General features: G+C 52.3%; 2 protein-coding genes across 3 annotated transcripts; both read left to right on the top strand.

The window, feature by feature from the left end:
• The first annotated feature begins 115 nt into the window (after positions 1 to 115).
• Positions 116 to 7,245, top strand: SMARCD1 (SWI/SNF related, matrix associated, actin dependent regulator of chromatin, subfamily d, member 1). Its single transcript, XM_010566508.1, has 12 exons — positions 116 to 297; positions 1,251 to 1,293; positions 1,390 to 1,512; positions 1,809 to 1,931; positions 2,420 to 2,536; positions 2,850 to 2,951; positions 3,036 to 3,197; positions 3,899 to 3,996; positions 4,425 to 4,560; positions 4,922 to 5,044; positions 5,290 to 5,391; positions 5,631 to 7,245. The coding sequence occupies exons 1-12, from the start codon at positions 119 to 121 to the stop codon at positions 5,682 to 5,684; spliced, it is 1,362 nt and encodes a 453-aa protein (XP_010564810.1). The 5' UTR covers positions 116 to 118; the 3' UTR covers positions 5,685 to 7,245.
• Positions 7,246 to 8,366: 1,121 nt separating this feature from the next.
• GPD1 (glycerol-3-phosphate dehydrogenase 1 (soluble)) lies at positions 8,367 to 12,391 on the top strand. Of its 2 annotated transcripts, none has more exons than XM_010566510.1 (8): positions 8,367 to 8,407; positions 8,606 to 8,783; positions 9,413 to 9,553; positions 9,943 to 10,081; positions 11,035 to 11,147; positions 11,479 to 11,712; positions 11,903 to 12,009; positions 12,295 to 12,391. In XM_010566510.1, the coding sequence occupies exons 1-8, from the start codon at positions 8,367 to 8,369 to the stop codon at positions 12,389 to 12,391; spliced, it is 1,050 nt and encodes a 349-aa protein (XP_010564812.1). The 2 variants fall into 2 exon arrangements, with proteins under 2 accessions (XP_010564812.1, XP_010564813.1); XM_010566511.1 differs by having other exon boundaries at positions 9,482 to 9,553.
• The last annotated feature ends 999 nt before the right edge of the window (positions 12,392 to 13,390 follow it).

The raw sequence follows: 13,390 nt of genomic DNA on the forward strand, positions 1-13,390 counted from the left end.
CGGGGCGGGGCAGGGCGGGAGGGAACGGGGGCGGCGGGGACGGGGACGGGAACGGGAACGGGAACGGTCCCTCCCGGTGGGTACGGGACCCGTTTTCCTCTCTCCGCAGCGCCCCGGGATGTTACCGGGCAGCCGGCTGGCACCTCAGGGTCCCTCCATGGGGCCCCCCGGTTACGGCGGGAGCCCGGCGGTGCGGCCCGGGATGGCGCAGGCCAGCCTGGACCAGGCGCGGAAGAGACCGGCGCCCCAGCAGCTCCAGCAGGTGCAACCGCAGGCCGTGCCCAACCGCAACCACAAGTAAGGGTCGGCATCCCCGGGCAGCGGGGGGACATCCCGGGGCAACCCCGGGCAGTGGGGGGGCATCCCGGGGCATCCCGGGATATCCCCGGACAATGGGGCATCCCCAGGTGGGAGCACAGACCAGATGCGTTGCCTCTCTCCCCAAAGGCTCCCCAGAGAAAGGCTGGGTTTGGGGGTGCAGGCAGGCACCCCCGAAATCGGAGAGCTGAAGCGGGGACTGTGGCGGGCGCGGGGCGATGGGAAGTGTCAGTTACAGACTCGGTGTAATCGGCTGGCTGCCCTTAGCGGCACAAAGCTTTTCTGTTTGGCTGCGTCCGGGGCGATCTGCCTTCGTGCTGTGCTTGGGCTTCTTGTGGCTTCTTCTTGTGGAGTGGCTGAAAGGGACATCGGCTTTCTTGTGCAGCTTCTCTGGGAGAGGGGGGCTGCCAGATAAAAAAAATAACGTGCAGCTGCTAGACGGAGCAAGTTTGTGTTGTGTTTCTGCCAGCATAATGTGATTTCTCAGTAATGCTGGTAATTCATCCCTTGATTTAATGTGCAGGTCAATCTGAAGCTAATTGAGGCTGGAGAGTCACTTTGGTTAGGCATTGTGTCAGCACGCCCTTTCCAACTTGATGTAAGCCCGCTTTCTAAGCTCTCATAGGGGATGTGAAACGTTCAGGTAATCAGTTAGTCACACTGCTGCAGGGTTTGTCAGCTCTGCAGTGCTGGAGGCCTGGCTGGGGCTGTGGGGAATAAAGAGCCTGACTCTGCACTGACGGTAACGATAAGTGCTTCTGAAAGTGAGAGCCTGGGCCTGAGACTGGCATCCAGGCTGAGAGCAGTGCTAATGCCGCAGCACTAAACCAGAGAATACGCCATCGTCTTCCTCCCTTTGTGAATGCCTACAGTTAATTTGCAGAAAGTGGTTGCCATTTTCATGCCTGTGTGTGCATCTTCTTCCTTAACAGCGCTAAAAAGAAGAAGATGGCTGACAAAATTCTACCTCAGAGGGTGAGTGGCACATGCAGTTGCAGCCTGTGTTGATATGAAGTAGGCTGGAGAAGTGCGGGGGAGCTGACAGTGATTTGCATTCTTGATTGGCTGTAGATTCGTGAACTTGTACCTGAGTCTCAGGCCTATATGGACTTGCTGGCCTTTGAAAGGAAATTGGACCAGACGATCATGAGGAAACGCTTGGATATCCAGGAGGCTTTGAAGCGACCCATTAAGGTAGGGGAGGGCTACGTTCATGGTTATCATAAGCAAGGTTTGGAGGCTCTTATTTTAGTTAAGACAGCAGGAGGGCACTGAAGCTTGGGTCATGTCCCTGTAAGAGTGGCATATCAGGAGTCTTAATGCTCCAGACGTAACCAAGGAGTGGAACCAGAAATGCCTCTTTCCTTGCTACAGGAGGAGGGGGGGACATCAGGCAGCTGAAAACATTAAGCTTAGTTTTAGCGAAGCATAAGCAAGATAGTAAGCCATTTATTTCAGAGATAACGCTGAGCCGGTGCTTTTTCTCTTAGCAAAAACGAAAGCTACGTATTTTTATCTCCAATACCTTCAATCCAGCCAAGTCAGATGCAGAGGATGGTGAAGGAACAGTCGCCTCCTGGGAGCTTCGGGTGGAAGGACGGCTGCTGGAAGATGTAAGTGTGAAATACCCAACCACAGAGGTGATTTTTTGGATCTGGAATTGGCAATGAAACCAGTTTCTTAGTGTCTGAGAGCATAGCTAGGGGCTTGATATCGTCCTTCATCTCTGTTTTCCAAGGAGTCTGATGGTGACGAGACTGAGAGCCCAACTTGGAGACCGATGGGTATCCCCATGGATAACATGAGTTATACAAAGTTCTTATAGCTATAAGAATTACTGGTGAGAGCAGATCAGTAGCACTTGTGTACCCTGGCTCTGAGAACGAGGGCACTTGCATTGTATGTAATTGCTGAGTGATTTAATTCCTGCAAGCTGATCTTTAACTCCAGTCTTTCACTTTCTGACTTGGAACTTGATTTTCAAGCACATGTTGGTGAGTTTAGGCGTTCAGAACTTAAAGGAACACTGTCGTGCACGGTGGCTGTGCTTGAGTGCTGAGACTTGCTGTCCTAACACTTTTCCTTCCTGTGTTGCTTGCAGTCTGCTTTGTCCAAATATGACGCCACCAAGCAGAAAAGAAAGTTCTCATCCTTCTTTAAATCTCTGGTCATTGAACTCGATAAAGACCTGTATGGCCCTGACAATCACCTAGTAGAGGTGAGCTGCTTTTTGCTCTGTTACCTCTAAAAATGGGTTGATATTTCAGCAGGCAGGGTTTATGTATCACTCGTTACTTGAGAGGTGGGGATTCTTAAGGCTTGAACAAGTGGCTGGGAGCCAGGAGCTCTTGAGTTCTTATCTTAGCTTTTCCTCTGACTTGAACAAATGTATTAACTCTTGTTTCAAGTGGGGAATAAGGTGCACTTTCTCTAGGTGGGTGGGATTTACTGGCAAGCTTGGTGGGTGCCAAGCAGTGGGAGCAAAAGGAACCAAGTGTGCAGGTGCTTCTAAATGCCCTCTCCTGTTCCAGTGGCACAGGACTGCTACAACTCAGGAGACAGATGGCTTCCAGGTGAAGAGGCCAGGGGATGTAAACGTGCGCTGCACTGTCCTTCTGATGCTGGATTACCAGGTAAGATGTCGGGAGTAACAGTGCTGGTCATGTACTGTTAGCCGAGTCTGTGGCCATCTCACCTTTCTATGCTTTTTGTTTCAGCCTCCCCAGTTCAAATTGGATCCCCGCTTGGCTCGTCTCTTGGGGATTCACACTCAGACCCGTCCAGTGATCATCCAGGCATTGTGGCAATATATCAAGACCCACAAGCTCCAGGACCCCCATGAGCGGGAGTATGTCATCTGTGACAAATACCTCCAGCAGGTAAGTGTGGCTGGAACAAGTGACTGTTTGTCCTGGTTGTCATGGTTTCAGCTGGGATAGAGTTAACTGTCTTCCTAGTAGCTGGTACAGTGCTATGTTTTGAGTTCAGTATGCGAAGAATGTTGATAACACTGATGTTTTCAGTTGTTGCTAAGTAGTGTTTAGACTAAAGTCAAGGATTTTTCAGCTTCTCATGCCCAGCCAGCGAGAAAGCTGGAGGGGCACAAGAAGTTGGCACAGGACACAGCCAGGGCACCTGACCCAAACTGGCCAACAGGGTATTCCATACCATGTGACGTCCCATTTAGTGTAGGAACTGGGAAGTGGGGGCGGGGAATCGCCGCTCGGGGACTAGCTGGGTGTTGGTCAGCGGGTGGTGAGCAATTGCCCTGCGCATCATTTGTAGATTCCAATCCTTTTATTACTACTGTTGTCATTTTATTAGTGTTATCATTATCATTATTAGTTTCTTCTTTTCTGTTCTATTAAACCATTCTTATGCCAACCCACGAGTTTTACTTCTTTTCCTGATTTTCTCCCCCATCCCACTGGGTGGAGGGGGAGTGAGTGAGTGGCTGCGTGGTGCTTAGCTGCTGGCTGGGGTTAAACCACGACACTGTTTCAGCTTTTCTTTGTCAGCAGCCAGTGATCACTGGCACTGAGCTTCCCTTCCTTTCCTTAGCCCTGTGTTTCTGTCACAGATATTTGAATCTCAGCGGATGAAGTTCTCTGAAATCCCACAAAGACTTCATGCGTTGCTTATGCCCCCAGAACCGATCATCATTAATCATGTGATCAGGTGAGACTGGTCCACTTCATCTTTCTAGGAAGAAGAGTGGAAAGGGTGGATGAGGCTGCTACGGGAAGACGATGTAGTATGTTCTAGTTTTCAGCAGTAGCTCCCGTGTTGCCTGTCATTGTTTCTTTGTACAAGAACAGCCGCCTCTTTCGTTTATCACATCTCTCTTTTCCACAAGGCACTCCCACGTTCATGCTGTCTTTTGCGTTACACTTTTGTAGATAGAAATCTGCTTGGAGCAATCACTTGGTCTTTGTGCTGCAAAGCCCTCAGTGGAGCTTTGCTGCTTGGTGTTAGAGCTGAAGCTAACACTAGCGTGGCTTGTCCCTGCCTGCAGTCCATATGCTGCATCATCCTACAGTAGCTGCAATGTGGTGCTTTCTTGAGCTGCTCACTTATTTTGGCTTCTTTCTTGTGGATGCCCCTAGTGTTGACCCAAATGACCAGAAGAAAACAGCTTGCTATGACATTGATGTGGAAGTGGATGATACCTTGAAAACTCAGATGAATTCCTTTCTGCTGTCCACAGCCAGTCAACAGGAAATTGCTGCTCTGGATAACAAGGTAGGAAGAGCTCCCACAGGTCTGCCCTCCTCATTGCTGGGTAGGAACGTGTCCCTGGAGCAGGTGAGCCCTGAACAGGAGAGGAGTTCAGCTTTGCTCTCTTGTGCATTTGGAAGCTGGATTGGGGTGAGCCATGCTTACAAACAGGTGGCTTTACCTGGAAGTGTAATTTTAAAGCAAATGATCAGTGGGAAAATTGGTAATATTTAGAGCAGGAAACTGGGAAATGAAAATCCTATCCAATAGTTACAAGTCAACCAGGGAGTATAAGAATTTGCCTTCACGTGTTGGGTCTCTTGATGTTTCTGTCTGACTTTTTCCCCTATTTCAGCAGTTTAGTTGCTGTGCTTATCTCCTTCAGATTCATGAAACAATAGAGACAATTAACCAGCTGAAGACCCAGCGCGAGTTCATGCTGAGCTTTGCCCGAGATCCTCAGGGCTTCATCAACGATTGGCTACAGTCCCAGTGCCGGGATTTAAAGGTAAAAGCTTTGTCTTGTGTAGAAGGTGGATCTAGTCACACGCTTCCCTCATTATAACCAGCTCCCACAGAGAAAGAGAGAGGCAATTTCCTGCTCAGAAAGCAAGACTAGAATTGGAGTCGAGTGTAAGAACCTGACCTGACTGTACTGAAATTTCTTTGAGGAAGGGGGAGGGAGTGTGGGATTGCTCAGCACAGCCAGAGCTTTTGCACTCCCTGAACTGTTTCGTCCTTTGTGCTCTCCAGACAATGACTGATGTTGTTGGGAATCCCGAAGAGGAGCGTAGAGCTGAGTTCTACTTCCAGCCGTGGGCTCAGGAAGCTGTGTGCAGATACTTCTACTCGAAGGTGAGCATCCCTGAGCAGGGGTCCCCCTCCATACCCAGTGGCTCGGAGTACCTGTCACTCCTTGGGAACAGACGCTGCCAGTGGAAAGCGGGAGTGCTAAGCTTCACTTGCAGACACTGCTGATGCGTCTTGGTCCCAGTTTGAGTTCACCCTTTTCCAGCTGGATCCTGTGTTACTTGGATGCTGTGGTGCTGCACCATCTAAGTATGTCAGTGCTGTGACTCTGGCTTCTCTTGCAGGTGCAGCAAAGACGGCAGGAATTGGAGCAGGCCCTGGGAATCCGTAACACATAGGCTGCTCCGCTCCTCCCCAACCAGAAGGCATCACAGCTATTTGTGGAGACAGAGAGCTGCAGAGTACACTGTTAAGGCTCACATAATCCCACTCCGGCAGCGAGGCCCGCATCATTATTCATCCTGGCATTGCCCCTGTTGGGACAACTCCAGGACACCTGGGGTCTTCTGGGGTGTGGCAAGCAAGACAGGCTCCAACGAGCACATTTCTACCTGGTTTTCTTCCTGACTGTTGCCTTGTCAGTCCCAAGGCTTCCGAGAGCCTCCCCTTGACTCCGCACTGCCTGTAGTGTCCCCAGTAGCCAGTATGACTGCTGACTTGGAGCCTTTCTCAAGTTCAGAAACCACAGCCCATTCCTCGCCAACTAGCATCTAGTTGTGGCACACGTGAGACCTGGGTCTGGGAAGCCTGGATCTGCTGTAAGCGTGGGGTTCTGTGGCTAGTGTCTTCCCTGCCTCGTTTTATAGCAAGGTGCCAGGAGATGTATTGGGCAGGATGCCATGAGCTGACATACCTCCCTGCCCTTACTCCCTCGCTCGGAGGGTGCTGCTGCACTGGGCTGCCTCATAGGTCACTCTCCTCCTTGGGGAAGTTACTGAACTGTGTAGAGAATTGCTTCTTCCCTTGTCCCTTTTTCCCTGCCCTTTTCCCTTCATGTTCTTTGACAGACTGTCCTAGGCTGGGATCACAGGGGAGATGAGGCATTGGCTTACTGCAGGGGTGTGGAAGCATTGGAGTGGTGGGACTTCTCTGCACTTCAAAAGACCTACACTTGCGGTTCCAGCAAGCCATCTCGCTGTTTTCCCTGTAGCAGGGAGAGGGGATGCAGCAAATGCCTGGTGGAATTGTGCAGGGGCGCAGCGTTGTAGGCTCATTCCTTTGGGACAGTTATCCTGTGTCAATTACTATGGGGACCAGAGGCTCCTTCGTGTAGACCTGAGGACGTAACAGGACAGTCCTTGGGAGCAGACATAGCTGCAAGCATATACAAGTTAGCAGGTGTTTCCATGCTGAAGCTCCTGTGGTTTTTAGTCAAGTTTTAGGTTCTGGGGCTGCCATAAGGCCCAGCATGGTTCAGGAATGTACAAGTAGATTTTTCTCTACTATGGGGAGTAGCAGCCCAGATGCCTCTTCATGGAAGGAATTACTAGTGAACTAGTGGCCAGGTGTAAGAGAATGGCTTCTCTTAACCTGGATCTCAGTATTTCTGCTTGGGACTGTAATGCAAATGGACTTGAAAGTTGGTCATATTCTCTTGGAATAGCTGCAAAGTCATGTTATGGACGAACACCTCTCATCCCTGCACCTGGCTTTGGTGTGGTTGGGAAGGTTGCTATGAATTTGGGAGCCTGGGTGGCCCTACTCCTTGTGTCTGTGTTACTACATGTCTGTGAGTAATAGACTCTCGACTTCCCTTCTCCTTGCCCCCTTATGAAATGGCTCCTCTGTGGTACTGGGGTGAAGGTCTTTGTGCTGATGAAGCAGCCCACTGACTCCTCAGGGTAATCGCACATGAAGGATGCTGAGTACTGCGTAGGCAAACATAGCTGTTGCAGAATAACTGCTTTTCTTAACTGAATATTACGGTTTTTTCCATGGACCAAATTTTTTTTTTTGTACTGTATCCTTGTAGACGTCACCCAGTTTTAATAAAAGCCTCCTGCGAAGGAAGCTGTCCTCCCTCCTTCTGTGCTGACAGCATGCTTTCTTTCAGCAGCTGCCTTAGTGGATGACACTTCATTTACTTGCCTGGGAAGGGACAGGATTATGTCTACTTTTTTTTTTTTTTTTTTTTTTTTTAATAACAAAGCCAAGTGGGTTAAGAGACTGGAGAGAAAATATTCTTCATATTTTGGCCTTTTATAGAGAGCCTTTCATGTAAGGATCTCCTAGCTTGCAGAGTCTGGTAAGCCTCTGCAAAGTGCTTTTGTGGTAAATAAGCAAAGTAACTTGAGCAAAACTGGAAATCCAGTGGCCAAGCTGCTGATTAAATCTAAGCAGCCCACTTTCCACATTCTGCTGCCTTGCAGAATTGTGACAGCCTGTTACAAGCCCCATGGGAGTCAGGCATAATTTTGAAGAAACGGTATTAAAGTTTACATATAAGGGTTTAACACTATGCAAAAGGGGCATTACTTTCTTCACCCTGCCTTGTTTATAAAAGTAGAAATACAGTGCTTTACAGAAAACCTGTAAGCCCTCGCTGCAAGGGAAAGAGATCCTCTGTGTATAGAAGAAAGGGCAGTTTGCTTAAGGTCAGGCAGTTAGTGCTGCTGCTTAAGGCTGTGCCCTGGGTCTGCAAGCAGATGGTTCATATTTCTTTACTTGTGAGGGGAAAATGGCACTTCTTACGAAGAGGGGGAGAATAAAATGCTTTTATGCAGAAAAAGGGGAAGAGGCTCTACAGTCACGACTCCCGGCTCTGCTGAGACTTGAGATCTGAGCTATTTTACCTTTGCTTCAGGGGACTAATCTGCACCTGCAGTGCAACCCCGCATTGCCGCCCACCTTGCTGCGAGCACCGGCTGTGCCTGGGGAAGCGGCCGGCCTCTGCCACCGGTGCCCGGTTCCCCCCGGGGGCGAGGCGGAGCCGGAGGCGGGCCGGGGCCGCCCCTGCTCCGGGCGGGCTTGAAATACCACCGGTGGGGTCAGCGCTACGCAGTGCCCTGGCTCCCCGCACCATGGGTGGCAAGAAAGTCTGCGTCGTGGGTTCTGGCAACTGGTGAGCGCCTGCTGCCCGCACACCCGGGTCCCCTCTTCGAGCCACGGCGCGGTCCCTGTCCTCCCACCGGTGCCCCATGGTACCCGGTGCAAGCTTGTTCCCGTTTCACCAGGACCCCTGGTGACCTGTTGTGCACTGGGCTTACTGGTGCCAGCGGCTTGAGTGCCCGCTGCCCACAGCTCTGCTCTGCCCACACAGGGGCTCGGTCATAGCCAAGATCGCTGGCACCAATGCGGCGCGGCTGAGCACCTTCGAGAACCAGGTGAACATGTGGGTGCTGGAGGAGGAGGTGGGGGGCCGGCGGCTCACTGACATCATCAACACGGAGCACGAAAATGTGAAGTACTTGCCAGGGTACAAGCTGCCCCCCAACGTGGTGAGTGTGGCCTGCTGGCGGCGTCTCTGCTTTGAGCCCAAGGTCCGGTGCCGACAGCCGGGCTCTCTCTGGTGAGAGGTAATAAATAGCTCTGCCGGGAGCTGCTGGAGCTCTGGTGCCCTGGGCACCGGGTGTGCGAAGGTAGGGAGGGGATGCACCGGGCTGCACAGGACTCAGTTACGCTCTCCCAGTGACCTTGATCTGTGCTTGGACGAGCTGCAGCCCTGGCTGCTCTCGCTGCCCACCTTTGCCCCCCGCTCTGGTATCCCACAGGCTGGGCTTGAAGCCATGTGGCTGCCTCCGAGTTGGCATCGGCAGCGTGCAGAGAGCCTGTGGGTCCTGCTGCCCCACGGCTGGCACTGGCCTGCTGAGGTCCCCAGAATGACCCCGGCTCTTTGCGCTGCTTGTCGTGAGACCAGCTCAGGCTGCTTTCGTCCTGCTCTGCTCCAGCCCCTCTGCCCTGCCAGCCCTGGAAGGGGACCTCAGGGCAGTGACTTTGTGCCCTTCCTTCCCTTACAGGGAAGCCCCCAGCAGTTACTCTCAAGCCCCTGCTCCCCTTGTCCTGGATTCAGGACACACTCACTGCACAACTACAGATACAACTTCCTGATGACAATCATATTCTCCAGGTAGCAGAGCCAGACCTGCTGAAAGCCTGTGCTGGGGCTGACATCCTCCTGTTCGTGGTTCCCCATCAGTTTATCGGCAAAGTCTGCGACCAGCTCAAGGGCCATGTGAAGAAAGATGCTGTCGGGGTGTCGCTCATCAAGGTGTGAGCAGGAGGGGTGCTTCCCTGGGCAGTTTGCTGGGGCACTGGGCTAAGGGGGTTTAGCTGGAAGTAGCCTGACTTGAAGAGGCTGCAAAGGGAATCGTGGGGTTTTGGAGCAGAAACTGGGCTCCTGGGTTATGGGGGAGCATGGGGAGAGTGGGAAGTGGGGGCAGAGCCTTCATGGGGATATAGAGGTGTATTGGTGGAGGAGAAGGGTGAGGGAATGTGGGGGATCTCAAGTGCTGTGAGGAGTGGGGTGCAGCTGAGCACTGGGGGGGCTGTTGGGATGAGAGTTGGAGCATTGCAGCACAGGCAATGACAGGATTGGGGCAGGTGGTGCCAGGTCTCTGAGGGAGCAGGTGCTCATCTCTGTCCCTGGTTGTCTCCCAGGGGGTGGATGAAGGACCAGATGGGCTGAGGCTGATCTCAGACATTATCCATGAGAAACTGGGAATAGAGATAAGCGTCCTCATGGGGGCCAACATTGCTAGTGAAGTGGCAGAAGAGAAGTTCTGTGAAACAACCATCGGTAAGGAGCCAGCAACCCTCCTCATTAGCAGCCTTCATTTCTGACAAGCAGGAAGAGGCAAAGGGGTGAGCATGGTGCAGCTTAAGCTACTGCTGCCTAGGGTGAGCTGGCCCTTTTTCCCTGTGGAGGCAGTGAGACTCCTTAGGAGCTGGATGAACTCATTCACAGGGTTTACGATGTGATTGCTCGCTTCATTAAGAACAGAGTTGTGTGTCTAAAAGCTCCTGCCAGCATGGACTCTGAGCATCAGGCAGTCTGCCTGGCACAAATGAACGGGGTGGATGCTAAGAGACCCTTTAGGAAATAGAGTTCCCACCTTCATTTCCTTGGGCTTCAAGGGACGCTCACCTGGATCTCATGTTATTGCCAGCCCGGGCTGCTTGAAAGTTCATTTGATGACTGTTCCTAACATCCTCTACACTGTTTGTGAATCATGCACAGCAGCCAAAACCAACAGAACAGTTTGCTGGGTTAGAAGTTGTGGGATTCAAAGTGTATTTTAAACAAAAGCAAACATGCTGGGCAGGAGGCCACAGAGACTGGAGGGGTATAAGCAGAGCATGCTATCGCTGTGAGCACACAGAAATGCTCTCATGCAGGACACTGCAGGTACAGGGAGAACAGCAGTCTCCAAACCCAAATTTGCAACCTTTGAAGATGCCTCTAATCTACTGGGCATATCATTTCTGTCTTGCTTGACACAGCGGCAGGGATTGTCCCCATCTTGTGGGAATTCCAAGGTTGAACCTTGCTTATCTGCCAGGCAATGTGTGCTTGGCACTTTGTGAACCTGCAAATGTTTAGCCACGTCCATCAGATGGGCAATAGGTTCCTGCTGCTGCACTAGCTGCAAGGGCTGTGCTGTAGGAACGCACCACTGGGCAGGAAAGCAGCAGAGTCCTAACTTAGTGTCTGCCCCCATCACCTTCCTCCTTCTCCCTTTGTCTCATCAGGCTGCAAGAACATGCAGCATGGGCAGACGCTGAAGGATCTGATGCAGACACCAAACTTCCGGGTGACGGTGGTACAGGAGGCTGACACTGTAGAGATCTGTGGGGCTCTCAAGGTGGGTGAGCCACTCACCGGGGTTTGCAGGTCTTGGTTAGCAGAGCCTGCGGTTCTCTAGGGCTCTGCAGGGAGCTCTGGGGAGGAGGCTGCCAGTTGAATGAAGCCCACTGGATATTGCACTGTGGCCCACTGAGACAGTTGGGTCAAAGGCCAGATGTTGGAGGGAACTGCGGATGTGTCCTGTTCAGCTGCTTGGAGGGATGATGATCATCGGCATAGGCAGGGGCAGGCAGAAGCCTGTGCTTGGGATTACATAGGCAGGTCACAGACACAGCAAAGTCCCGAGCTCCGTTGGGAACAGATCCCTCCACACTGCTGTTGTTTTCCAGAACGTTGTGGCTGTAGGAGCTGGTTTCTGTGATGGGCTTGGCTATGGAGACAACACGAAGGCTGCCGTGATTCGTCTGGGACTGATGGAGATGATTGGCTTTGCCAAACTCTTCTGTAAGGGCCCTGTCACCTCCTCCACTTTCTTGGAGAGCTGTGGGATCGCTGACCTCATCACTACCTGCTATGGTGGCCGCAACCGCAAGGTGGCTGAGGCTTTTGCCAAGACTGGGAAGGTAAGCAGAGTGGGGAGCAGGCAACATTGATATCTGCATCAGCCTGCCGAGCAGGCAGGGAGGTGAACCCAGTTAGCACCATGGTATCCTGCCTTCACTCGCCCAGTGCCGCAGCCTGGTTCCAGGGAAGGAATGTGGGGCAGCAGATGGGGTTGCATGGTCCAGCTCCTTCACTGTTGGGTTGTTTCAGTCTATCGAGCAGCTGGAGAAGGAGCTGTTGAATGGGCAGAAGCTGCAAGGTCCCCCGACATCTGCTGAGCTGCATCGCATCCTTAAAAGCAAGAACGCAGTGGAGAAGTGAGTGCTGTCATCTCTCTTGTCTGCTCTTTTGGGGTGGGGCTGGGATCTTTCCTGCAACTGCAGGAGGGGAAACCCACCCTTAGTGTCTCTGCTGTTCAGGTCAATCTCTGCACTGCCCATATCAAACTAGCTGGGCAGGAATGGCCTGTTGGATGAGGTACCATGCCACTGTCCCACCTGCTCCTGCCCAGTGGTCCTGCATGTCACAACAGAAGTTGAGGTGCTCTAACTCTGCTAGCTGTGGTGACAGGGCAAGGGGTGACTTTGTTCATCTGCCCACAGGTTCCCCCTCTTCACAGCTGTGTATCAGATCTGCTACAAGGGCAAACCTGTTACTGATATCATCAAGTGTCTCCAGAACCACCCTGAGCACATGTAAGCGGGCTCTGCCTGCAAAACCAGTGGTCCTGCCGAGATGAGCGGAGAGCTCCTGCCCACACCAACTTGCTCTGCTGCTACAGCTTTGCAAGGAGTCCAGATTTCCTGGGAGCCTTTGCAGAGTGCTGGAAGGGCAGAGGTTCCCCTTCTCAGCCCTGGACACTGCCAGCCTAAGCCTGGCATCTGCACAGAGGTACCTGCTGATCTCCCTCTCTCTTTGAAGGGCTCATTTAGCTTCTGCTGCTGTCTAGGGTCTGCCCTGAGTGGGGCTGAGCGTCTTCCTCCTTTCACTTTCTCTTGCCATGATGGATTCAGTTCTCGGAGGGTCTCTGCCATCAGAGATCATCTTGATCAATACCGGCCGTGCAGGAGGCACTGCCTGGGAGGACAAGCTTTGCTATTAGCCGCGTGGGGCCACTTTGCATGATATCAGCCCTTTCCTGCTTGCTGCTGTTGCTTTTGGCTTAACTGTCTTGTGGAGAGGGCACAGTTCCCTGCCAGGCTCCACCAGGGTGAGTGAAGCTCCTCAGGACTTTCATACGGGCTGAGAATCGCTCTTCTTTCTAAGAAGCACTAGCACAGAAAATAGCATTCTTTGCCACCCTGCCATATGCTGCTTCCCCAGCCACCACCAGCTGCTCCTGCCGAATGGTGCGGCTGGTGCTTTGTGTGTGAGGGCAGCTCCAGAGTGAGACTTCAGAGCCTGTTTATTTAGATTTTTTTGCTCTTGCAATCAAACCTGGCCTCTGCACCCAGGGAACTCCCCTGTTGTCACAGATTTGCCTGTGCTAATTCCATGCCCCCTGACTGTCCCTGGACAGCTTTTTTCCCTCATATCGGTTTGTCCTCTGGCTGGCTTTGGCAATGCAGGGACCAACTGCCCCAGTCTTTCTTAGCAGCTGGCAGGCTGTGTAACCCTTGTCAGTGTACCTGACAAAGCAGTTGGGTCATGTTGCTTTTAGACGAATGATCTGCAGCAGCTTTTTGCCTTCTCTCTGGC

Source organism: Haliaeetus leucocephalus, unplaced genomic scaffold, assembly GCF_000737465.1.
Source record: "Haliaeetus leucocephalus isolate CR32 unplaced genomic scaffold, Haliaeetus_leucocephalus-4.0 Scaffold214, whole genome shotgun sequence".
Lineage (NCBI taxonomy): Eukaryota > Metazoa > Chordata > Aves > Accipitriformes > Accipitridae > Haliaeetus > Haliaeetus leucocephalus.

Coding starts and splice junctions, on each gene's coding strand:
- SMARCD1 (XM_010566508.1), top strand. CDS start 119: ATGTTACCGGGCAGCCGGCTGGCACCTCAGGGTCCCTCCATGGGGCCC. Junction 3,198..3,898: donor GTGACAAATACCTCCAGCAG/GTAAGTGTGGCT, acceptor TTTCTGTCACAG/ATATTTGAATCTCAGCGGAT. Junction 5,045..5,289: donor CCCAGTGCCGGGATTTAAAG/GTAAAAGCTTTG, acceptor TGTGCTCTCCAG/ACAATGACTGATGTTGTTGG.
- GPD1 (XM_010566510.1), top strand. CDS start 8,367: ATGGGTGGCAAGAAAGTCTGCGTCGTGGGTTCTGGCAACTG. Junction 10,082..11,034: donor GTTCTGTGAAACAACCATCG/GTAAGGAGCCAG, acceptor TTGTCTCATCAG/GCTGCAAGAACATGCAGCAT. Junction 11,713..11,902: donor CTTTTGCCAAGACTGGGAAG/GTAAGCAGAGTG, acceptor GGGTTGTTTCAG/TCTATCGAGCAGCTGGAGAA.